Genomic DNA, 26,855 nt, shown 5'->3' on the forward strand with positions numbered 1-26,855 from the left:
AATTCATACCTTATCTGATTGAGCTGATGTTCCCTAAGGTTTGCAGTTTACTTAATTACGCCCAAATTTCAATCAAAATAACATCGAAAGCTACCTGGACAATCTCTTTGAGCGGCCAATTAAATTTCCCATAAGCACCCGTTCCGAGGGACATACGGGAAGAATATTTACCTGACTTTTGTAGCTCGTTACGAGTCAAATTCCCAGATTCTCCGAAGAGTCTGTGTGCACTGATTCTGGTTATAGAACCATATGTAGACTGTGTCATGCTCATCTGAACATAAACTACGCCTTTTGTACGAAAAGGAAAAATTGCAAAGAACACTAAGATGCGAAAAATTAAACATTATAAAACTTCCTGGTAGATTAAAATTTCATTCTGGACCGGAAATGTAGCTCAGAACCTCGCACAACTTTTTAATCGAAGTAAGAATCTCGTGCAACTTCGATTAAAAAGTAATCATTGCATTATTAAAGTGATGGTATTCCAATTATAAGTTACAGCTACTGATTAAAAAGCCGCAGAAAGAAGGAGAACTTCCCTTTGCGACAGACTTGTCATGGGCAGTGAGGGACATACATTGTTTGCCATTAAAAGATTACAACAGCATGAAGACCGTATGCAACAAACGTCGAAATGGCGTGTGGCGTACTTGGGGCTTAGATATGCAAATGTATTTCAGCAGAAGCACGCATAGTACGTAGGTTTAACGTCATTTGCATTCTGTGTACAGGACGTTTCAGGTGTAATGGTCAATATTCAGGAATATGAAGGGAACAATAATTCGAAGCGAAACAGTCTATCAAACATACACTCCAAAAAGCATGATTTAGGAGGTACGAGCTCTTCTTCATCTTCGATACTGTGAAACAAATTTCTTCTCCTACAAGCTCTTTGCTTTCCATATTCTGGGAGCTTGGGAGGTGAAACTATGGACTAGAGGTGTTTCACAACAGCGAAGATGAACAAGTGCCCATGGCTATTAAGGTATGTACTTTAGAGCTCATGTTTACTAGCCTTTTTTGCTATGAATGATCGTTCCTGTAAAATCCTGAGTACTGACCATTCTCTCTGGGACATCCTGTACAAGGAAAGATCACGTAGTGAATTTCACATTCAGAAGACAAATTTGTATGTGTGTTGTTCATGAGACGATCGCTTTATCCCTCGTGTCACGAGTGACCTGTCGAGAGTGCAGCCTAGCGTTACGTGACGTTGCTGCTCGCATTGGTCGGAATCCGCCGACTACCTGTGAATATGGAATCGACGCGTTCAGGAGGGCCATACTGAACGCCATACAGAATCGACAAGCACCTCAGAGGACTGACATATTGTTCGATAGGCTGTACAGGACTGTACAGCCATGCCAAGCATATTGCGTCAGGGAATGGGCTTGTTTACAGAAAGATTGGTATCCACACGGGGCATGGGACGACGTTTGGACCATCACTTAACATTTCCGGGCTGGATGCCGTGGTCCATACATAAGACTCTCCCCCTGACGTTTCGCCTTCGACTGCGGAAGTCATCCTCCGAGGATAATCGGCGAACTGCAAAGAGAGCACTAGTGAGCACCGTATATATAAGCCATCCAGAGGGCGCCGCTGCCAATCACGTGACGTCGGCTGTGCTGTGATCTCTGATATTGCCAACTTTCTCAATTGAAACTAATAGATTGTCACGCTGTTGCTACAATGTTGACATCCATATCTAATCCAGCTTAATGCCTTCACACTTTCTATTAAAATTATTGCAGTGTTTGGCAATCTCAATGGCCTCTCTGTACATTCGCGTATAATAATGCGACGTCTTTGCTATGACGGTCGTTCTCACTAAACTTTATTTCATGATCACCTTCCTGAAACACATGTTACGCTACAGCCGATTTATCAATATGCCCGAGGCGGCAGTTCCTTTTATGTTCACCCAGAACGGTGTTGACCCTTCTTTTTGTTGTGCCTATATAGACCTTTCCACAACTGCACGGAATTTATAGACGCCTGGTGTAGCTAGAGGATGTCGTTTATCTTTTGCGGATTTTAAACATCCTTTTATTTTCGTAGTGGTCTGAAACAGTTTCCACATCGTACTTGCTTAAAATTTTTCCAGTACGATCAGTGACCTTACTGATGAAAGGTAAGAACACTTTCCCCTTGGGCTGGTGTCGATCCTCGTCCGTCCTAGTTGTCAGTCTAGGGATTAGGGCACGATCTATCTCTCTGTTGGAATACCCATTCTTCTTGAAGGTCGCTCTAAGGTGTTCAATCTCATCATCTAAGTTAGCTGGTTCACATATTTTGTGCGCCCTGTCTATTAATGTTTTAATCACCCCTCTTTTATGTCTTGGGAGAGTCTTATATATGGACCACGGCATCTCAGCCCGGAAATGTTAAGTGATGACAACTACTGCCGTGAAAGCCTTCATTCTATGACGTTTGGACCATTACGGACTATCTGGATGGTGACCATAGTCTCGCTTCCCTTCAAGTGGCAGCAGAGAAAAGCACGCTGACCGAAATGCGCTCAACGACAGCCCTGGACATAGAAGTGGAAGAATGTCGACGTATCAGACAAGTACCGGTTTTGCGCACAGCATCATTTTGCATGTATCGGAGTTTGGAGGCCCTGAGGAAAAAGAACGTTGCCAAATTTCATTCGTCATGGTGCCACTGGCTGCACATCACCATCAACTCTGATTCACATAGCCGGTAGTTTTTACACCAACGTTATGTTCAGGACAGTGGCTACGTCCTTCCTTTTGGTGTCTGTCACGTTATCTTTCAAGGAGACAGCCCAAGACTTCATGATGCCTATGTTTTCCCGATTTATGTCGATAAAGACGGTGTTCGACTGCTGACCTCTACAGCAACTTCTTCAGATCTTTCATCCATTGAAAACATCTGTTGATGGATTGCCGCTATATGAAAGCCTCTACGATTGATAAACTGTGGCATATGATTGAAGCAGCGTGGAATGATGTACCTGTGTCTGTTATCCGAGCTCAGTTCGACTCCATACCAATCCAGGCTAGAACCATTGTTGCTGCCAAATGAGGTAGCACTGTATATTCGATTTCGTCCCATATACATCCCCAGATCAACTACAAATTTAATCATATATTTACATAATATACTGTACATGCACAAAAGTAAAATTTCGTTATCGGTATCCCTTCTGTTGTGGCAATTTTAATGAGCTGCGTTATACTTCAGCGTGTGATCAGTACTTACGAGCGTCCTCCTCGTCGAAGGGCCATCCCTCCTCGGGCACCACCTCCTCCGGCTCGACGGCCTCAGGCGGCGGCGACCGCATGAACAGTTGGTCGTCTATCTCCAGCGGTGGCTCCTCTTCCACAGGCTCTTCTGGGACCTCCACGGAGATCGACTCCCGAGAGTCCGTAATCTGCACAGAAAAGCATCAGATGGCTAAAGGCTTGCCAAAAAAACTCGGTTGTAGCGGTTATCCTTGGCTGGGACATACGTGTTTATACAAGATTCAAAAATGAGTTTATTCTGTCCAGCTTAGTGACGAAGGAAAACGCTGTAAATTTCCGATGTTTCACGTTAAGAAAATGACTTATTTTTCCCACGCAGACCTATTTTAGTGATTCTGACATGTGTCACAAGAAAGGAGTCATCACGTCCGAACGAGATACATATTGTATTATACTTATTTTTTAACAAAATAAGTGAGCCATCAGAATTAAGGCGACCAGTAGTTTATTCTGACGAAACGTGTGCCCGTACACGTACACTGTATATACACTGAACAGCCAGAACATTATGATACCTACCTTATAGCCGGTAAGTCCACCTTTGGTACTGATAACAGGGGCGAGGGGTCATGGCATGGAAGCACTGAGGCCGCAGTAGGCCGCTGGACGGAGTTGGCACCACATCTGCACACACAAGTCACCTAATTCCCGCACATTACGGGGAAGGTCACGATCTGACGCCACGTAAAACCACATCCCAGATGTGTTCGATCAGGTTCAGATCTGGCGAGTTGGGAGCCAGAACATCAACAGGAACTCGCCACTGTGTTCCTCGAACCACTCTTTCACACTCCTGGCCTTGTCACATGGCGCATTATCTTGTTGAAAATGCCACTGCCGTCAAGAAACATGATCGTCATGAAGAGCTCTGAAACGGTGTACGATACTCTTTGGCCTTCATGGTGCGTCGCACAAGCTCCACTTGAGCCATGGATGCCCTCGCGAATGTTCCCCAGAGCATACTGGAGTTGCCGCCAGCTTATCTCCATCACACAGTACAGGTGTCAAGGTGCTGTTCTCCTGGAAGACGATGGATTCGCTGCCTCCCATCGACAAGCTGAAGAAGGTATCCGGATTCATCAGATCATGCATCGCACTGCCACTGTACCAATGCCCAAGGCTGAGGTCACATGCCCATTTTGGTCGTAGTTGCCATTGTCATTGTGTTAACATTGGCACATGCATAGGTCGTCGGCTACGGAGGCCTATCGTTTAAGACACGCTTGTACTCCGCTGAGCATTAATGTCTGACGTTAGTTCCGCCACAGTTCGCCTCCTCTCCTGTTTTATCAGACGGCCAGCCTACAACATCTGACATCTGTAATGACGAGCTGCGGCCCAAACCCCACAACGTCTGGGCGTGGTTTCCTGTGGCCGAGCGGTTCTAGGCGCTTCAGTCCGGAACCGCGTTGCTGCTACCGTCACAGGTTCGAATCCTGCCTCGGGCATGACTGTGTGTGTGATCCTTAGGTTAGTTAGGTTTAAGTAGTTCTAAGTCTAGGGGACTGATGACCTCAGATGTTAAGTCCCATAGTGCTCAGAGCCATTTGAACAATTTGAACCTTGGTTTGGCCATGTGATGAAGACACTCGCCACAGCACTCCTCGAACACCGGAAAAGTCATGCAGTTTCCGAAATACTCGTGCCGAGCCTCCAGGCCATCATAGAATCTGCTCTGGATCAAACGCAGATAGATTGCATGCCTTTCCCATTCTACACACGGACAGCACGCTCACTGGTACTAAGTGCACCGTGTGTGTGTGTCTGACTAAGAGTCATTCCTCGCAAGGTGAAGCTGCTATTCCCTGGACGGTTTTATATCGATAGTAAATCGGTGCTCATAATGTTCTGGCTGATCAGTGTGACTGTGAAAGCGTGCGAGAACTACAGGTTTATTACAAATGATTGAAGCGATTTCACAGCTCTACAATAACTTTATTATTTGAGATATTTTCACAATGCTTTGCACACACATACAAAAACTCAAAAAGTTTTTTTAGGCATTCACAAATGTTCGATATGTGCCCCTTTAGTGATTCGGCAGACATCAAGCCGATAATCAAGTTCCTCCCACACTCGGCGCAGCATGTCCCCATCAATGAGTTCGAAAGCATCGTTGATGCGAGCTCGCAGTTGTTTCTTGGTAGAGGAGGTTTAAACACTGAATCTTTCACATAACCCCACAGAAAGAAATTGCATGGGGTAAAGTGGGGAGAGCGTGGAGGCCATGACATGAATTGCTGATCATGATCTCCACCACGACCGATCCATCGGTTTTCCAATCTCCTGTTTAAGAAATGCCGAACATCATTATGGAAGTGCGGTGGAGCACCATCCTGTTGAAAGATGAAGTCGGCGCTGTCGGTCTCCAGTTGTGACATGAGCCAATTTTCCGCGGGCTACACGTGAAACTTGCCCGCACGCGTTCAACCGTTTCTTCGCTCACTGCAGCGCGACCCGTTGATTTCCCCTTACAGAGGCATCCAGAAGCTTTAAACTGCGCATACCATCGCCGAATGGAGTTAGCAGTTGGTGGATCTTTGTTGAACTTCGTCCTGAAGTGTCGTTGCACTGATATGACTGACTGATGTGAGTGCATTTCAAGCACGACATACGCTTTCTCGGCTCCTGTCGCCATTTTGTCTCACTGTGCTCTCGAGCGCTCTGGCGGCAGAAACCTGAAGTGCGGCTTCAGCCGAACAAAACTATGAGTTTTTCTACGTATCTGTAGTGTGTCGTGACCATATGTCAAGGAATGGAGCTACAGTGAATTTATGAAATCGCTTCAATCATTTTTAATGGCCCTGTATTAAAGATATTGTGAAACGAAAGCGCCGTTCAATATTTAATAGCTCTGTTATGCAAGGCTTTTGCCGTAGAGACATGTAGGGTGTCCCATGAAATGCGAGAATGTGTGTTGTTATTACATCTCATCCCTGTTCCTCTGGCTTATACGAGATGGTGCTGCCACCTTAACCAGTGCCATTTCGCTTTGCAGCGTAATAAGTACATTCAACAACTTGTCATAGTATACTGAATGATTGATGAGATATACACTATCTGATCAAAAGTATCAGGACACCTATTAATGGGCATTGATGTGAGATGTGTCCACCCTTCACCTTTATGGTGGCTTGAACATTGCTGGCGATACCACTAATGACGTTCCGAATGTCAGCGGAGAAATGGGAGCCTATTATTCTTCAAGAGCCGAAACCAATGAAGGTAGTGTTGTCGGATGCTGGGGTCTGGAGCAAAGGTGACGTTCTAACTCATCGCGGTGGTGTTCCATTTGGTTCAGACCGGGACTCTGGGTAGGCCAGTCGATTCCGGGAATGTTATCGTCCACAAACTATCACTTTACAGCTGCTACTTTATGACAAGGTGCATTGTCATGGTGACATAAACAATCATCTATATTGCTAAACCTCAAGAGGCATCAAAATTTGATTTTCATTATTTCGCATAGCTATTGATCGAATTTCAAAATATAAAATGCTGTCTTAATGTACTCGTTAAAAGGTGTAATCTTATGCTGAGGTCATAGGGCAACTATTGCTGTTAGAAACTGTATTTGTCTCGATGCAACGCAACTGACGGCGCGCAAATGCCCTGACCTTATTCACACAGTATGCGAGAATGAAAGCACTTAGCGGCTTCCAACAAACCATTTCGAAAATTTTTCTCGCTGCTACTCCTCAAAAAATGATGAAAAGGAAAGGTTTATAGCTCACTACATTTCCCTTGTCGATGTAGTAAAACTTCAAGATCTGGCATGACGCTTTAATTTATCTCTTCCTTACTGCTTACTGTATTCGCAATACATTTTGCAGACAGTATTCACGTATACAATTGAATGTATCTGCAAAATTATATCATTGTACGACACACAGCTCAGGAGAAATGACGTCACAAACACTCTGATCTGTGAAAAACTAGCTTTTGTTTAAAATGGAGTGGAAATTACTCTGTTTTTATTCATCCATTGTTTCTAACGACAGTACTTAGCAACTTGCAACAAATTTTCAAAGCTTTCCGAAACCTTTTTTCACTCACATGCTTAGAGGCAAATATTTAACACATTAACTCATTTGTAAAGTAAACAGACTTTGAAAATGTTTTTACGTGGGTTTCGCTTATACAGGGTAGTCCATTGATCGTGACTGTACCAAATATCTCACGAAATAAGCGTCAAACGAAAAAAACTACAAAGAACGAAACTTGTCGAGCTTGAAGGGGGAAACCAGATGGCGCTATGGTTGACACGCTAGATGGCGCTGCCATTGAGGTTGACGGATATCATTTTGAGCATATATTGCATTAATGTGGTATTTACAGCTAATCACGCTGTAACAGCATGCGTTCTCAGAAATGATAAGTTCACAAAGGTATATGTATCACATTGGAACAACCGAAATAAAATGTTCAAATGTACCTACGTTATGTATTTTAATTGAAAAAAACTACTTGTTAGCAACTGTTCCTCTAAAATTGTGAGCCATATACTATTACAGCGCCATCTATCACAAAGCCAAAAAAGTGATCCAACTAAAACATTCATATTTCTTTACGTACTACACGAATATGTAATAAAAATGAGGGGTTCCTAATAAAAAAAAAAGAATGCAGTTGATATCCGTTTGACCTATGGCAGCGCCATCTAGCGGGCCAACCATAGCGCCATCTGGTTGCCCCCTTCCATCTAGACGAGTTTCGTTCTTTGTAGTTTTTTCGTTTGATGCTTATTTCGTGAGATATTTGGCCAGGTTACGATCAATGGACCACCCTGTATATAGGACCGTGGGTTAACTTGTCGTCTCCTAATCATCCTCTGCTATATGCAATGCACCATGCTTTAAAATATGTTCATATTCTTCCACGTTTAGCGATTTCTTAAATGCAGGAAGGGAATCACACCACGAGAAACGCCCCCATACCGTAACAACAGCTCATCCGTGCTTTTCTATTGCCACTACACAAAAAGGCAGGTAACTTCCTCCAGGCACTCCCCGTAAACCAAACCCTTCCATCGGACTGCCGCAGGGTATAGCGTGATTCACCATTCCAAGAGGTCTGTCTGGTCTAGGTTCAGACGTGGTTGTTCCTTGGCGACTGCGCTTCATAATCTCGTCACCAGCAGTCGATTTTGGGAGCTGTAGAAGGCTTGAAATATGCCTGATGGGTATGTTACTCAGGTGACATCCAGTGACCGGTCCACGTTCAATATCAGGGAGCTCTCCTGACCGACCCATTCTGCTGTTACTGCTTCTCTGCTGACAACACACAGCCACTGCCACTGGTGACTGACAAGAACTGCTTGCTTGGATGCCGCGCAGGTTAAACACTTGCATGTTATGCATGAAATGTATTTGCAGCTGCGAATAAGAACAATCATCAGCTATATAATGGATTGACGATGATAAAAATTTGCGCCGAACCGGAACTCGAATCCGGATTTTTCGCTAGCGGTCGCCTTACCATCTGACTATCCGAGCGCGACTCACGGGAAGAACCAAACTCCCATATGCCGTCAACTGTGTATCTACAGCCTGCACTCGTGCATTCATTATATACATTCCCGCACAGGGAAGACATCTCACTTAAAACTTGCTTGCCGGTTGTCGGCGGGTAGATACGATACTGTAGTGTCTGTGTTTGACAAAATTACTATGCAAAGGAACATTGCATCGTAATTTTACGCAAAACACGCACTGCACTATCGCACTCGCATATTATTCCTGCTGACCATCTTGTTGCGGAGATGTGATGTCCTGCCTTGATGAACTGGCCTCTGGGGAGTGCGTTCGACAGTAGTATCAATTGCTTCATGGCCCCCGCCCCCACCGTGTTTTCCTCTCAGTTTGTTGCGGGCAGAATTACTTCCGCAGCAGATCAGATCACTTTGCTGTCGGCCTGTAAACTGGTTGGTGGTCCACGTCCTGATGACCTGATTTGTAGACGACCCATCTTTTTGTAGAATGCCAGGGCACATTGCCGAAAGCTATCATGTGTAGTGGACTGACAAGACTGCCAGTCCACAGTGACGGGTAACCGAAAGGCACGCGTTTACACACGCCGGCTGACGTTAGGTCTGAAACAGGATACGTAATGAATGCTATAAAGAAAAGTACGTAGCTGCTGAAATACTTAACTTTAATCCATCATTTGTATACAGCATTCTTGATGATACAAGTGAGACTCTCTCTAGATATGGTTAATGGCGCTTTGCTAGGTCGTAGCCATGGACTTAGCTGAAGGCTATTCTAACTATCTCTCGGCAAATGAGAGAAAGGCTTCGTCAGTGTAGTCGCTAGCAAAGTCGTCGTACAACTGGGGCGAGTCCTAGTACGTCTCTCTAGACCTGCCGTGTGGTGGCGCTCGGTCTGCAATTACTGACAGTGGCGACACGCGGGTCCGACATGTACTAATGGACCGCGGCCGATTTAAAGCTACCAAGTGTGTCTGGCGTTGACACCACATCATGTACTGGTGGAATGCCCTTTTCTTCATGTAGCAAACGCATCGACTAGAGTCGTGAAATGCGCACGGCGGGTTTCAGAGCCCTATACTGCCAATATAGTACACTACGCTTCCTTTTATACTAGCAGATACGCCTCTCGTGACATGTAGTTGCCAATACCGCACTGCGTAGGGGTGTTATGTTACTTTTGATCAGGCAGTGTATAGTGTACTTGAACTGCGCAATATAAAATGAGGTGACAAAAGTCATGGGATGCATACTAATATTACGTCGGATCTTCTTTTGTCCGACGTAGTATAGCAACGTGACTTGGCATGGACTCAACATGTCGCAAGTCCATTGCAGAAATAATGAGCCATGCTGCCTCTACAGCCTTTCATAATTGCGAAAGTGTTGCTGGTGCAGGATTTTGCGCACGAACTCAGCTCTCGATTATATCCCATAAATCTTCAAGGGGTTCATGTCGAGCGATTTGGGTTACGAAATCTGTAGCACGAACTGTCCACAATGTTCTTCAAACAAGTCGTGAATAGTTGTGACCCAGTGACCTGACGATCGTTGTTTGGGTACATGAAGTCCATAAATCGTCGCCAGTGGTCTGCAAGTAGCCCAACATAACCATTTCCCGTCAATGTTCTGTTCAGTTGGACCAGAGAACACAGCCCATTCCACGTAGTCCACACCATTATGGAGCCACCACCAGCTGCACAGTGGCTTGTTGACAACTTTGGTCCACGCCTTCATGTTCGCAAATGTTCAAATGTGTGTGAATTCCTAATGGACCAAACTGTTGAGGTCATCTGTCCCTAGAGTTACACTCTAATTAAACTAACTTATGCTAAGAACAACACACACACCCATGCCCGAGGGAGGACTCGAACCTCCGGCGGGAGGGGCCACGCAATCCGTGACATGCTGCCTCAGGCCGCTGGGCCACTCTGGGCGGCTATCATGGTCTCTGCGCCATAAGCTCTTGCCAGCTGAAATCTGGACTCATCTGACCAGCGCCACCTCCCCACGCGGCGGCCACTCTTCCTCCTCGTCCTCCGCGCTCTCGCCTGTCGGCGGCGGCCGAACTGGTTCTTCTTCCCCGAACTCCAGCTCAGGGTCCCTGGCCATCAAGTAGTCGTCTAGGATTCAAATGATATTGTCACAAGCCCAGGAGAGGCGCTGCAGGCGATGTTGTTCTGTTAGCAAGGCACTCGTGTCGATCGTCTGCTGCCGTAGCCCATTAACGCCAAATTTCGGCGCACTCTCCTAACGGATACGTTCGTTATACGTCCCAAATTGATTTCTGCGGATATTCCACGCAATGTTGCTTGTCTGTTAGCACTGACACTCTATACAAACAGCGCTGCTCTCAGTCGTTAAGTGAAGCCCGTCGGCCACTGCATTGTCCGTGGTGAGGGGTAATGCCTTAAAAATTGGTATTCTTGACACACTGTTGACACTGTGAATCTCAGAATATTGAATTCCCTAAAGATTTCCGAATTGGAATGTCCCACGCGTCGAGCTCCAACTACCATTCCGCGTTCAATGTCTGTTAACTGCTGTCGTGCGTCCATAACCACGGTAGAAACCTTTTCACACGAATCACCTGAGTATAGTTGTCATCTCTGTCAGTTGTAACACGTCCGTATTTTATGTATCCCGCTCGATCGGGATCTAATAGCAGCCCAAATGAATAATTAAATAATGTGACCGTGTACCTAATGGGGCTGGCAATCGGAATGGACTGTTACGGAGTTGTTACATTCCGTTTTGTCCTTCTCAATGCTGTAATAATGAAATGTCTGGTGGCAAGAATAACGCCAACACAGCTTCACTAATCAAGACCTATATTCGTCTCAAAAACACAAGAAAAGGGAGACAGCCACTGCCTTCGTCATACACTTTTAATAACGGCTAATCTCAGCACAGGCTTCTTCGTTATTTATATTCGTCACACGCTGGTACAATCACTGCAATCCAACACTGCAATCCAACACTGCAAATCCAAAATAATGCCGGCGCGGTAGACGCGAAATCAAAATAACGGCACAGAAATATCACTGATCACTCTCGTAATTATACTTTATCACTTTCCCGTATTATTCTAACACAAAGGGGTTAAACCGCGGCGATGTCCACTCCCTTTGTCGGTAAATCTCGCATTACAACAACTGCTGGCTTCTGCACAGCTCGGCCCGCCACACGGGAACAACTGACTCTACACTCGCTCTCGCCACACGACACACTATCGATAGTTTGCCCTGTCGACCTGTGCCGAGTGCAAACTTATAGTAAGGGCCTACGGACCCCTTACACAGTGCAATGTCCTTTTATACCTTTTGTATGTGATACTACCGCCAGCAGTATATATGCGCATGTTGCTATTCCCTGCCGTTTGTCACTTCAGTGTGGAATGAGAGTCGTGCTTAATGAAGGAGGCCTGAAGCAGGTGGCACTGCAGTTTAGAGATGGGCAAACTCGTTCATCCTTGGGAACTCGTTCACTGCTGATCGTTTCTTTTTGGCAACCGATCATTTTTACTCGTTCACCGTTCACTTGTGCTTGGTATATTGTTCTTATGAAAAACTGAAAACTAGTAGTGTAGGAGACTGAAAGATGGAGGACACCAAGAGGAGGCACATGCCTCCCCCCTAGAGTATAGAGTTTTTATTCATTACAGAATTCTTACACACTTTTAGAAGTAATTTCTGTGATTCTGCAGAACCTCTCGTTTAGCCAACCGTAGCCTTGTGTGGCTGATCGCAGGGAAATAATATAGGGCGGCGCACGGAAAACCGGCCCCGAGTACAAACTGCTCACCAATTACGGACGATGTGTTGCCCATTACGATCAGATATAACAAACAGACAAACGTAATAATTAGGCAGTGAAGAAATAACAAGCTAATGCAAGCAACAATTGCGAAAGTCGATGACGATGTGTAGAGAGCTGGAGAAGAGAACATGAAAATCTCACGCGACGCGCATGGGCTATAGCTCATGTAGTCTTGGTGGCTGTTTCCCAAGTTAATAGACCACAAGTGTCTTGTATAAAATTCTTCGTTTCGACTTCCACTACATAGCTATGCTACGTTGTAAACAATAATCGTTTACACCCTATATATACTTCACGTTGTCTCTGAGTTCGTAGGCGAAGTAGAGACGTTATGGAAGGATAAAATGAAATGTGGTTCTCTCATACTTGCGTCACACGCTTAGTAAAAATTAGGTTTTTATGTAGCATTATTAAAGTTAATGCAGCAATAATACTAATAATTAAGTTCGCAGTAATAAAGTTTTGGGTTTGAAAGCTCCTTCTGAACAAATATTTTCGAGATAATAAGTAAATATGATTTAATGGCAATCTATGTCTTTTCAAATGGAGAGGCACCGATTTTCCTACTGAGCCAAAATGACCCACAAGCGACTTTTTTTTTGCATGAAACCAAACTAGCAGGTAATGCAAATTGGAAACAACCAAACTCAAAAATAATTAGAGCCTTCCTAAATGTGATGTTTTTTATATGAAAGATAGACTAAAATCGTTTTATATGAATTTTCTTACACTGAAATTAAGCAAATTATTGAAAGTTAGCTGCTAAATCAAGTCGACGACACCAAAAAATATATGAATAACAAAAAAAAACTTGCCTTGTTATAAGTATGTCTTCTGCTGTTCATCGATATAACGAAGTGAGCTGATATGCCCTTTTGTTACCTGAAAAGACGTACCTATTACATACAACGTAATTTTTATGTAATTTACGTAACTATAGAATATTTTTTGATTACCGGTCATGGACGCTGAATAGCCAGAACCAAGTGCAAGAACAGTTTGGAACACATGTAAAATAGGCGAGCGCAGGGAAGGAAACGAATAACTGGATTCTGAACTAACTAGGAGCAGTCAGCAGTGGAACTGAGACAGGTGGTCATTTGAAGAACGACGAGTGCGGTGGAGGGAGACCGAGACCGAGACGAGCACGCGACCGAGGCTGGAACGAGAACTGCCGAAGTGACCGCCGCGATCGAAGTGGACTAGTGAACTATGAACCGATCGTTCCTCGTTCCCGGTAACTATAAGTAGGCCGCCGCGACCGAAGTTAAGTATGAACCCATCGTCTCTCGTTCGCGGGAACTATAAGTAGACGGCCGAGACCGAAGTGAACTATGAACCGATCGTTCCTTGGAATTCGTTCCTCGGTCCTTTCGTTCATCTTGGTGAACCGTTCCTTTGCACCCGTTCGTTCGCGAACTACCCCTCCGTACCTTGAGCGAGACGGGCTCCGGAGGCATGATGTCTGGCCGGAAGGGGCGGAGCGAGTGCGCGCGCCACAGCGCCACCTCCCCACGCGGCGGCCACTCCTCCTCCTCGTCCTCGGCGCCCTCGCCTGTCGGCGGCGGCCGAACTGGTTCTTCTTCCCCGAACTCCAGCTCAGGGTCCCTGGCCATCAAGTAGTTCCCCAGCTGCACGCAGCCGGACTCGAACCAGTACGCGCCTGATCCTAAGGGCTGCCACCACAAACAAACAGTATTAATTTTAATTTTAATAATCAACAAAAAGTGGTTCAAATGGCACTGAGCACTACGGGACTTACGGGGCTCCGGAACGCCCTATACTTGCAATGTTAAAATAACGCATATAAATTACATCTTTCCTCACAAAGTATTTGAGGTAGGAAGTTGAACTTTTTACAGATTATTTATTGGAATATGAGCTACAACTTAACACAGGGATTTTACAAAATTTTAGTTCAGTTATTAAAGATGATTTTTTTTCAATTGTAATGAAAATTCACAGCATTTTTTTGCAATTTTTTATTTATATATTCAAAAATATACAGTTTTTTGGAAAAAGGCTGTGTTAAATTATGCAGAAGGTACTGTGTAACATTTACTGAAAGTTTGAAACAAATATGTTTGGAAGATCCTTAGAAAACATGTAATTAGTATGAGAAAATAAAAGTTTTGGGAATCGAGCGACAAAGATTGGATTAACTTTTTAGTGCATTCCAGGTCCATAGGGTGGATTATCTTCATCCTCTGCAAACTCCTCCTCCAGCTTCCTCTTGTTCCGCCTCCTGTTTACTCTTGCTTGTATTTCTAGACTCTTTACAGCCCTGTCTGCAGCCCGAAGGCGTTCCTTGTCTAAAGCAAGCATCGCTCGTACCATGTTAGAATGTTATTATTTACAGTAATAACACATACCTTTGGCTTTCCAACATTTCTCCTTTTCTTAAAAGCCTTCAGAGGATTTCTAATAACTTTACTTTTACTCATTATTATACTTCAACAAAACAGAGACTCAAGAAACAGAATTAATTACGAATATTTTCGAGATAACGACAGAGTAAATAAACATGAAACAATCGACAATCACACCAGCGATATATATTGAACCATCACAGGTTAGCCACAACACATACTTTATCTCACATCACTAAAATGTACCTGATGAACACGGACGTTAATAATAACACCATTTGACAGCAGTTTAACAGCGCCACAGTGGGTCACGCCCATGTAGAACACATTTCAAAAAAAATTTAAAAATAGTTGTAGTCTTCAGAATTGAATAAATTATATATCTATTAAAAGGTAATAGTCTGCAGATTCAGAAAACGCAAAACAAAATTGAATTTTTCATGATTTTGAGCCTTTGCGGAGTCCCTTAACTTCTGAGGTCATAGGTCCCCTAGAACTTAGAAATACTTAAACCTAACTAACCTAAGGACATCACACACATCCATGCCCGAGGCAGGATTCGAACCTGCGACCGTAGTGGTCGCGCGGTTCCACACTGTAGCGCCTAGAACCGCTCGGTCGCCCCGGCCGGCTAATAATCAACAGCCTCAGTTGCACAACTTACCTAGAATTTACCTAGCTTTCAGTCGGGATAACCCAACCTTCTTCAGAATAACCGTAACTACCGTTTGTCCATAGTGGACATCGTCAAGCTAAAACTACAAATCCATAAATTATCGTCAGACTGTAAAAACTTATCTGAAACTGCCTCGGCCCCACTTCGCGACCGTGATGCGGCAGCCACGAGTGCCGTACTGGAACTGACCGTAGCGTCATGAGGCCCGCCTAGGCGGACACAGTACCTTTCGCCTGCGTATAAACTGTGTGATGGGTACTTGTTGGGACAAGACGCGAACCTAACTCCTGACTTTGAATTTACTAGTAAAGTGAAATAAAAGGTACAGCTGAGGAAAAGGGCGTATTTGTTATCCTGTGCAGAACGTACTCAGATCGACTGTCTTAAAATTTATGAAGTATTCATTCGTCATGATATGAGGAAGACTTCGTGTACTTACAAGGTATGGCCTATCTAGGAAAATTTTTGTGCTTAAGCACGAGGTTTAATCACCCAAAAAGAACTTAGGAGTGGGAAGGATAATACACTCCTGGAAACTGAAATAAGAACACCGTGAATTCATTGTCCCAGGAAGGGGAAACTTTATTGACACATTCCTGGGGTCAGATACATCACATGATCACACTGACAGAACCACAGGCACATAGACACAGGCAACAGAGCATGCACAATGTCGACACTAGTACAGTGTATATCCACCTTTCGCAGCAATGCAGGCTGCTATTCTCCCATGGAGACGATCGTAGAGATGCTGGATGTAGTCCTGTGGAACGGCTTGCCATGCCATTTCCACCTGGCGCCTCAGTTGGACCAGCGTTCGTGCTGGACGTGCAGACCGCGTGAGACGACGCTTCATCCAGTCCCAAACATGCTCAATGGGGGACAGATCCGGAGATCTTGCTGGCCAGGGTAGTTGACTTACACCTTCTAGAGCACGTTGGGTGGCACGGGATACATGCGGACGTGCATTGTCCTGTTGGAACAGCAAGTTCCCTTGCCGGTCTAGGAATGGTAGAACGATGGGTTCGATGACGGTTTGTATGTACTGTGCACTATTCAGTGTCCCCTCGACGATCACCAGTGGTGTACGGCCAGTGTAGGAGATCGCTCCCCACACCATGATGCCGGGTGTTGGCCCTGTGTGCCTCGGTCGTAAGCAGTCCTGATTGTGGCGCTCACCTGCACGGCGCCAAACACGCATACGACCATCATTGGCACCAAGGCAGAAGCGACTCTCATCGCTGAAGACGACACGTCTCCATTCGTCCCTCCATTCACGCCTGTCGCGACACCACTGGAGGCGGGCTGCACGATGTTGGGGCGTGAGCGGAAGACGGCCTAACGGTGTGCGGGACCGTAGCCCAGCTTCATGGAGACGGTTGCGAATGGTCCTCGCCGATACCCCAGGAGCAACAGTGTCCCTAATTTGCTGGGAAGTGGCGGTGCGGTCCCCTACGGCACTGCGTAGGATCCTACGGTCTTGGCGTGCATCCGTGCGTCGCTGCGGTCCGGTCCCAGGTCGACGGGCACGTGCACCTTCCGCCGACCACTGGCGACAACATCGATGTACTGTGGAGACCTCACGCCCCACGTGTTGAGCAATTCGGCGGTACGTCCACCCGGCCTCCCGCATGCCCACTATACGCCATCGCTCAAAGTCCGTCAACTGCACATACGGTTCACGTCAACGCTGTCGCGGCATGCTACCAGTGTTAAAGACTGCGATGGAGCTCCGTATGCCACGGCAAACTGGCTGACACTGACGGCGGCGGTGCACAAATGCTGCGCAGCTAGCGCCATTCGACGGCCAACACCGCGGTTCCTGGTGTGTCCGCTGTGCCGTGCGTGTGATCATTGCTTGTACAGCCCTCTCGCAGTGTCCGGAGCAAGTATGGTGGGTCTGACACAGCGGTGTCAATGTGTTCTTTTTTCCATTTCCAAGAGTGTATAAAGCCAACATCGTCATGACTATTACTAGGTCTAGAAATTTTTAAGACGTAATTGTTAAGCACTTGCTTAGCTACGGTTAAAACGCATGAACATCCTATTGACTGAGCACACAAATTGTCATGATTGAACTTATGAACAAGTCTATATCTAATCTGTAACATCCGGCAATACCCGCCATATAAAATGAATGGTCATTATTCAACATTAGTATATTTGACGTGAAATGCTCTAGAATCAAGTCAAAAACTAATGCACGTGCCTGATTGAGCTTCTTGGCCAAGTTATGGTTATGAGTTGCTCAAAACACTATACTAGGGGATAATGTGGTGGTATTGGGGTACTCAATTTGCCTTCCTGAAGGTGATCCACATACATACTGTAAAAACTGTATGTGGACCACTGCCATCATAATACCGGCCTGGTGACCACTGCCACTGAACTTAGGGAATGACAGCGGAACTATGTTTAAAGCTAATGTGTGACATGGCGAGCATCGCTCCAGTCAACACACTTGAAAACTATTGACCGACATAAGTCAATTATGCTCAAAGCTAAAGTGTGACTTGTAGAACATCGCTCCGCTCAACACACTTAAAATAATTGACCGACATAGGTCAGTATGTACTTGAAGAACTAGTGTAAATTGTGGGAGGATGACGGGAAATGGTTAAATTATGGTGTGATTTGGTGAGCAACGCTCCAAGGACACCTTTAAACGTCATTGAGTAAGATCAATTCAGACTGATCCGGCTAGTCTGAACCAAAACTTCGTATCCAGTAGATTGTGGCAATGTGACGTTACCCTCTCGTGATACTTATATGGATATGACTGCCATTAATTAAGTTAATAAAAAGTCGTGTATGACTAGGTGATGGCATCACTGCTGTCGTATACACATAGTATTGACCACAATCGGTGATATTCAAGGATTCTATAAAGGGGTAGTGACTTGGTGATCGTCATTCCGGTTAATGCACGTACATGCTATTGACCGACGAAGTTATTATCCACTAATTAAATAATGTGTTGAAAACGTTCTTAACTCTAGAACGTGCATACCGAATATCGGTTGACCATCTGTGTGCATGTTCAAGGTGTTCAATACGCCAAATATTAAACATTTACGCTGTTACCCTATATAATAATGAAATATTAATTAAGTAACTGAATATTTCTATATAACTAATAGACAACTTCATAGGTGGGTCCAAAAATTTATTTACCGTGTCAAACTAATATACCTACGGTAGTACGGTAGTACAGACATATGGAGGCCATGGTAAAGCATACCCCGCAGTATTAACTAAATCGTATAAGTTACTGCATTTTCGTGGTTAATCATTCTACATTTTGTGGACAACTACTCTGCGAGGATAGGTTGAAAATTTCTAGGAATAGAACAGGAAGAAACGACGTACCTTACTGAAACTTTTTTCTTCAACGTAGCGTTCTTGTACACTAACGCACTTGATGTAGCGATGTTCCAGTGCTTTGATCCCATCTCGGAAATTAAATTCGTCCAGGCCTGTAAAGTACCCATCAACTTCGGCTGACAGTTCTTCGTTTGAAAAGAATCACCGTCCACCGAGCTTGGGGAAGAGATGGAAGTCTTATGAAAATCAGGCGAATAAGGCAGGTGTCACAAAAATTCGTGTCTTAATTTATGTACTTTTGCCATGGCAAAGATACTTCTTGTGTGTAGGCGCGCGTTGCCTTGATGAAAACTGACTTCCCTCCTAGCCAATCTTGACCTTTTTTTCGCGTACCTTTTGCTGTAGTTGATCCAGGAGGTTAGTGTAGTAGTCGCTTCGCACCCCGGAAACGTGATGCCATGAACTTTCCAGCTGACCGTATTACTTTGGCTTCCTTTGGTGGTGGTGGTGGTGGTGGTGGTTGTGGTGATGGTGGTGGTGGATCTACATGTTTCCATTGCTATGGGGGTTGTTTCGTTTCTGGGGTACAGTAGTGGACCCAAGTTTCATATACGGTCACAAACCACGGAAAAAAATCTTGTTCATTGCTATGGAGACGGGTCTCACATCGTTCGGGACTTTCCATTCTGATGAGTTTCTGATCTGCGTCCTGAGTCCATCTTGCACATATTTTTTTCATATCCAATTCCACTCTTAAAGTGTGATATGCCCATTTATATGACAGGCCTAGAACTTCAGACATCCTTAAAACCTTAGAAATTCCTCGGACTTTCGGTCAGCGATTCTTCATGACCATTATGCACTTTTGCAATAATTTCGTGATAGGGGCACATTGAAACGTCCCCTTTAGAACAATTTATACACGACTGTGCTGATAAACCTCTTACACTATTTGCTTTTCAAACAGCTGAGCAAAACTGAACGTACTCAAACATTCACTAAAGTGACACACAATATTTTTAGCGCAACGCAATATGACTATCAAAGATCCCTGCAAAAGAATGGCCCTGAGTAACATTAAACTACACCTTTCAAAAATCACTTACCTCACAAAAATCTTGATTACTCGAACTACTGCAATACAGCGAGCGCCACTACTGCCAGCTAAATAAATGATTCAAACTACTGAAAGCACTAACTACTGATAGGGATAGTTAGCAAATGAAAGATTTTAATAGAGAACAAACACTGTATTTACCTTAATAATCATAATATATATAGCAGTTCAATTTCAAAACTTCCGCCATCTCTCTCCCCACATCCACCACTGCTGGCGGCTCACCTCCAACTGCCCAACGCTATGCGCTGTTAACATCCAGCTGCCCAGCAATACAATGGCAGACAACAATGCAAACTAGCCACAGACTGCACACAGCACAGCCAGTGATTTTCGTACAGAGCGCTACGTAACGTTACCAATATAAAAATCTAAACAGCCTACTTACATAGCCCCCATGCTCCCCACAAAAAATTTTTACAAATGGTGTTGGGCACTGGCCAATACAGATTTGAAAAAAATTTTTCACAATTACAGTAACAAAGATATAAAATCTTATTGATACAATGTTGGTCAAAAGCTAAAATTTTCTCACAGTCCATAAAGATAGTCCTGATCATTCATCATAATAGTAATTACAGTTTCTCATTAGTAAAAGAAATTGCACACAGAAGTAGTGGATTTCCATGCAGTCTTGAAGCAGTAGTGGTGTCCTTCCAACGGAAAGACAGTGCTGACTCTTGACATGCTGACAGGTAATGGGCCACAATGGAGCAAACCCACAGCAGAGTCATTCGAAGTTCTGAAGAATATTGGTAGGTAGGTTATCACAGAGCAGACCCACTGTAGTCCTGGTAGAGATTACAGTATTGGTGGGCCATCAAAGGTGTAGACCCACTGTAGTCCTTGTAGAGATGGCCAGCAGATATCTGCTGCGACTGTGCAGGTGCACAATCACCATTGAAGAGTCTTGCGGAGAATATAGCAAGTCCATAATCACCACTTGTGCACTCGCAAAGTTTTTGGAATTGTCCTTGGAACGAGCAATGCTGTTATCCAGTCCCTTGCTGAATTAGTAACACACGTGCAAACACTAACAGTCCCTACTTCTCACATATTGTGCATTACTATGACCAACAGAAATGTGTGCAGTGAAATGTAACGTACAAGTTACTTAATTTGATGAACTGGTGTCAATTACAATTTTATAACATGAGAATACAATTACAAAGGTACAAAATACATCATTAAAAACATAACAGTACAGATAACATTTGTAGTAATACAGACTTTACAAAACAATAGAAATAGACATATACATCAGTGTTACAGGAATTATGACATAAGTAAATACATAAAATATCAGAAGAATGTTTGAAACATCACCTTCACATGTGAGCAACCAAACAGTATAAATAATGTCTAAACATCTTTACAAAGTAAATAACAGAGTATTAGAAAATGTCTACAACATAGCTCTCATCAGCTAAACACATAAAGACAGGAAAAACACAAATACACAAGGGTACACAACATATAGAGGGATGACAAAAAAGGAAATGACAGGGTTTGTTTTACTGCAGTATTTTGCATGGAGATCTCCCTTTGTTCATCATTATTCCCAAAAGTACTATCTAAGCCTGCTTTCTGTATTCTGTTCACATCCTCTTTCAAAATAGTTTTTCTCCACTGTACACTACCCCCTTTTTTTTTTTTTTTGGCCAAACCATTTTCTTATAGCTTCTTAACGCATTTCGTCCAATTCATCATAGTTAGTTTCTTATATAGTCTACCCCCTCTTAAGCTAACTTAAATCTACTGAGCTCAGATGCTAAACTAAGGGACGAGGCAATGCAGCAGCACATAACAAATTAACACAAACAGCAATGTAAAAAAATGGAAAATTGCAAAGCAAGCTACAGTAAATCTAAATTACCAAGCAATGCAACATTACAACTAATATGAGCCAATGTGCAGCAACAATAAAAATAAATCATTAGTAAAACTGGCTTAACAGAATAATACAAAGTCAAATTCAATAACACTATGCCTGGCAAACAGCAGCAACTTATACCTAAACATGACATAGCTCAAGCAAAAAAGTATCACAGTAAAAACAACAATGTAGAAAAGGGAAATGTCTATTCACATCTTAATGTCTATGTAATTAAAGTGGTGCACCACAACAACTTATTGTAAAAAGAAATATTACCATGTACTTGAAAAGAAAATTATTTGTTACTGTTACTAGTTCCTTCTTATTGTTCTTTCCTTTCCAAGTGCTCCTTTTTTAAAGAATGTGGATCATAAAATAATTATTTAATAGATCTGTTGACAGAAAGTGTTCACATTAGCAAATGCATTTTATTTTATAAAAGCAATGCTGCAACACAGCTGGAAACCAGATATCAAATGAAATAAGCAATTACGCAAACCAAAGCATAAAAATATCATTCAATAGTCATGTGGCATTTCATAAGTCAGTAGCTCTCAACTCTCGTAGAAAGACACTTGTCATAATCAGGTGTGCAGATGTACGAATATTTCCCATCAATTCATAAGCATTTCAGTAATTAGCACAAAGTACGAGTAATCATATGTTTTCAAGTAATGAGCGTGTTATATTTGCGATGCTTTCTACAAAGAAATGTCAATAGCGAGGTTAATGGTCCCCTTTTTTTTCCTCCACCTCTGCCTCTGAAATGCACACCCTAATGGCTTTTTCTCGAGGCGGCTGGCACACCTGGCCGCTCACAATGCATTACGTGCAGGTGGTCACTTAACTTTCTTACTGAAATATTTACGACACCAGTTTCCGCTACAGTGACAGTCTCATATGAAAATTTCACAGGTCGAAAATTTACGTCACAAGTGTGTAGAAACAAAATCCTATGAATATAACATTGTCCAAAAAATTTTCGCCGGCACTGTGATACATTCACGCATTTACACACATTTCATAGCTCTTAAAGTACGATTCTTGGTTTCCAACATCCTTTTTCACAAGTCAAGAGTCCCTATCTTCTATTCATTATTCATATACATACAAACACGTGATCACATTCCTCATATATGGTAGCATCATCTTATTGACATAAACATACCTCAACAGCATAATACACATCGTTGTCGTAAAAATAACATCATAACACCTCAGTCAAATCTCAAAATCGTCGTAGCTTCCTCCAATAATTTCAAAACCTAAAAAGAATTCTCTGCTCATTTAAATAGTGTCATCTGCCTCAAACGTACTTTAAAAATCATGATCTTATACCAAATACATCATTCAAAGCTCTCATAGTATCACAATGGTTCCGAAAAAATATGAAGAGTTCACACAGTACAGACAAAATACAATTTCGTAAGTGTGAAATCATCCAGCTGTGTAATTGCGTAAACATGGGTCACTGACGTAGTGAAAAAAATGTTTATCTCTCAGTTAAATGATCAGATAGGTGTGTAATTTGTGTGTTAGAGAAATATGGTACCGATGTGTAAAGTTGTATAAGCAAATACCATATTAGCTAGGGCTCCTTGTGATTGCCAAACACATGGTACACAAAGTAAGCGTGTACCCCCCTGAGGATTATTGTAATTATAACCTCAGGTGTTACAGATTACAAGAATGGAATGAAATGTATTACAGAAAACCTTTGTATCATTGTACTTCAAATATCTTTAAAAATAAATGTTTTAGTACAAAATTAATCCGTCAAATACGTGTCCTGTAGCGCTAAATATGCGTCTTGCTGTAAGATAATCTCTGTGGAAGTGTCGTAGTTATCGTCCTCCAAAAGCTAAGTTCTGCAGAAGTCAATGTACTTACCTCATGATAAACAAAAGTGAAATGCTTTGCGTATAGATATCTTAGTTATTACGCTTATTGTCGTGGTGAAGAACGTACTGTGCTGTAACGTATTGTTGTGCTACGAAAGAGGCTGTCTCATTGTAGCTATACCACAAAAGTTACTACTAACACATGTTTTACTTTCCAGAATAATTCAGAAAAACAGTGCAGATTAAAACAGAAACACCGCAAAAGCAACATTGTAAATTGTCACTTGTTAGTAACGTCGTGATATAATCGTGTAGCTGTCACATAAACTAACCACTGTGTCATCTGGTATCTCAAAGAAAGTACTTTAAATCCAGAATGTATTTTCAAGTGAACCAAAATGTTGCATTAAAATCTCATTAGCAGTACTGGTAAATGTTGTAATCATGCAACTAACAAGCAAGAATGTACACACACAGTAACACTGTGTCGTCTGTTCGCAATAACAATGGATTTGTGATTTCTGTTTAAATAAGTTCTCTTGGTTCTTGACTGGATATTTAACTTCAAACATTGTTGCATGGTAACAGTTTCTAAAGCATACTAGTAACGTGAAGTGAAACGTTTTATGGCAAAGACAAAGTTAAAAGGCAGATTATCTTTCAATAAACGGTTTTACATGTGAAATGTGGTGTAAACCTTTCCTCTTCTCAGTACGCAGAGTTTCAACTTGAATGCAATTATCATGCGGTATTCGTCCGTAAAGAATACTGGAATTTTGCTCAAGGTTAGCGTCAATGTTATTTTTCCCTGAGCCAGCCGGCGCACGCGGCTGCCTGCGGTGTGAGTCATTGTCTGTTTCTTTGTTGGCGCGCGTCGTTACTGGGATTAGGAGGCCTAACTTCCACAAATTCGCCTTACCGAGAGGGCCCAGCTCTGTTTAAAACTCGCCAGTTCTGATGGAATTCAGGTCTGTCGTTTTTTCGGTAGTTTACACAGTTTCTTTCCTGTCGGTCACGTGGTGGAGAATTTCTCCCTGAATCGTAACTGCGCGCTGGACCGTTGCGTCTGAAGTTATTCTGTCTCCCGTGATAAAAATTGTTCTGGTTGCCAAATTGTCTGTTTCTATGAGTGTCTCTGTCATATTCATTACTACGGAAATGCGATCTTTCTCTGTAACTATTACTCTGCCAGTGGTTGTCATACGGGTGGTGTCTGTTTTGGTCACGATTTACGTTGTAAGAATAGGCTTGTTGCGGCCATTTATTGTTTCTGTCGTCACGGAATTGTGACGGATGTGACCTGTAGTGATTGTTTTCCTGTTTTCGCATCCCGCGACTGGTTGTGTCAATTTCTAATTCTTGTAACAGTTCCTGAAAAGCTTCAATGTCGTCTTTGCAACGTCCTGCTAAAATAATATGTCGTAAATGTTCAGGCTGTTTGATTAAGCAAATGCGGATGAGTTCTGAGGGGCTGTATGGGTTTGACAGGTACTGATTCTTGTGCAACATGTCTTCAAAATATTTGACAAGACTGGAAAATTCAGATTGTTCAAAGTGTTTCATCATCATGATGCTATGTTTTACTTGGTCTTGTGTAGCTTGTGACCAATATGCTGAGAGGAACGCATGGTAAAATTCTCCTTCACTGTGACAATCGTGAATGACCGATCGCATTCTTACAGCTGGTTCATTCTCCAAGTAGCCACACATAAATTCTAATCTGTGCGCCAATGACCAGTTGGGAGGAAAACAATGAGAGAATTGATGGAGCCACGCTTGTGGATGAATGTCGTTGGCAGAATTCTTAAATGTTTTGAATTTACGTGTAGTAATGAACAGCTTATAGTCAAAGTCATCGTGTCGGCGAGTAGCATATCGGTCATTGTTACGTCGTGTCGGCGGTTCCATCTCAAAATTCGGTCCACCTTGCCAATTCCTTTCATAATTACCGAAATGCCCTGTGTTATTATTTTGTGGCTTTTCCGTATTTCTAAGTTCCTCTTCCCGTGTTGGAGCGCGAGTGTCCTCTGAAATATGTAATTCTTGTATCACCTGTGTCAGCTGATCTTGTACTTCCCGGATTTCTCTTTTGTACTGCGTGTTGATTTGATTTTGATTTTGTTTGAATTTTCTAATTTGTTCATACTCTTCTGTGTCAGTGAAGGCTATGGGTCTTGTGTCATTCAGATCATCATCTACCTTTGTAGATAAGTTAGTGACCTGATCCGAAAGTTCAGCTACTTTCTCTGATAGTGTACTTATTTCCTCAGTGTGTTTTTCTGAACCAAGTTTCAGAGTGTCCATTTGTGTTGAAATCGTATCTACTGTGTCCTTTAAGTTTTCCTGAGTTTTTGCCACTTGCGTAACCGAATCAGTAGATGCAACTGAGTCAATTTTAGCCCACAAGGTCTCATGATTTTCATGAACAATGGTTTGCAGTTCTTTTATGGCTGCTTCGTGATTCTGTAATGCATTTTCATGCTGCGAAAAAATAGGTTGAAAATGCTCACAAATTTGTGTTTTTACGTCATTACAGACCTTTTGACATTTCGATTCAATGTTATGTAATTCAGTAGTTAAATCTTCACGTGTTTGTTCAAGTATGGTGTCTAACTTTTGAAGATTTTGTTCCATTGTGTCTAACTTTTTAAGATTTTGTTCCATTGTGTCTAACTTTTGAAGATTTTGTCCCATCTGTCTCTGATATTGTTCCATTTGTTGCATTAACTGCAATAGTAATGTATTAGTGTCTGGAATCTGTTTCTCTATGCTTTTTGGCAGTGCATTTTCACCGGCAACATTCACATTTTGACAAGCAGAAAATGTGTCTTGACTCATTTGAGAAAACGGTGAGGACCCAAAACCGAAGTCTACAGTATTTGCAGTATTGTGTTCTGTCATTTCGGATTCCTGAGGCGAGCTGTTGCCGACCGATCGATCGATAATGCTTCCCTGTTCACTACCTGTTTGACTGTCTACACCATTATTTGCCGCCCGCTCCATATCCCTATGCACAGTTACCAAATTACTACTTCGAATGTCTGTTAATTCTCTACCCAGTGGTGCTGAT

General features: G+C 43.0%; 1 protein-coding gene across 1 annotated transcript in view; it reads right to left on the reverse strand.

Annotated features, from left to right (window-relative positions):
• Nucleotides 1–26,855, reverse strand: part of LOC126092656 (radial spoke head 1 homolog) — a 179,756-nt gene that overhangs the window by 30,213 nt on the left and 122,688 nt on the right. Inside the window, exons 4-5 of the mRNA XM_049908378.1 lie at nt 14,016–14,258; nt 3,232–3,403 (exon numbers count right to left, since the gene is read on the reverse strand). Of these exons, the coding sequence (XP_049764335.1) occupies nt 3,232–3,403; nt 14,016–14,258 (415 nt within the window). The remainder of the gene's footprint in view (nt 1–3,231; nt 3,404–14,015; nt 14,259–26,855) is intronic.

This window comes from Schistocerca cancellata, chromosome 7 (genome assembly GCF_023864275.1).
Source record: "Schistocerca cancellata isolate TAMUIC-IGC-003103 chromosome 7, iqSchCanc2.1, whole genome shotgun sequence".
In the NCBI taxonomy this organism is placed as follows: Eukaryota; Metazoa; Arthropoda; class Insecta; order Orthoptera; family Acrididae; genus Schistocerca; species Schistocerca cancellata.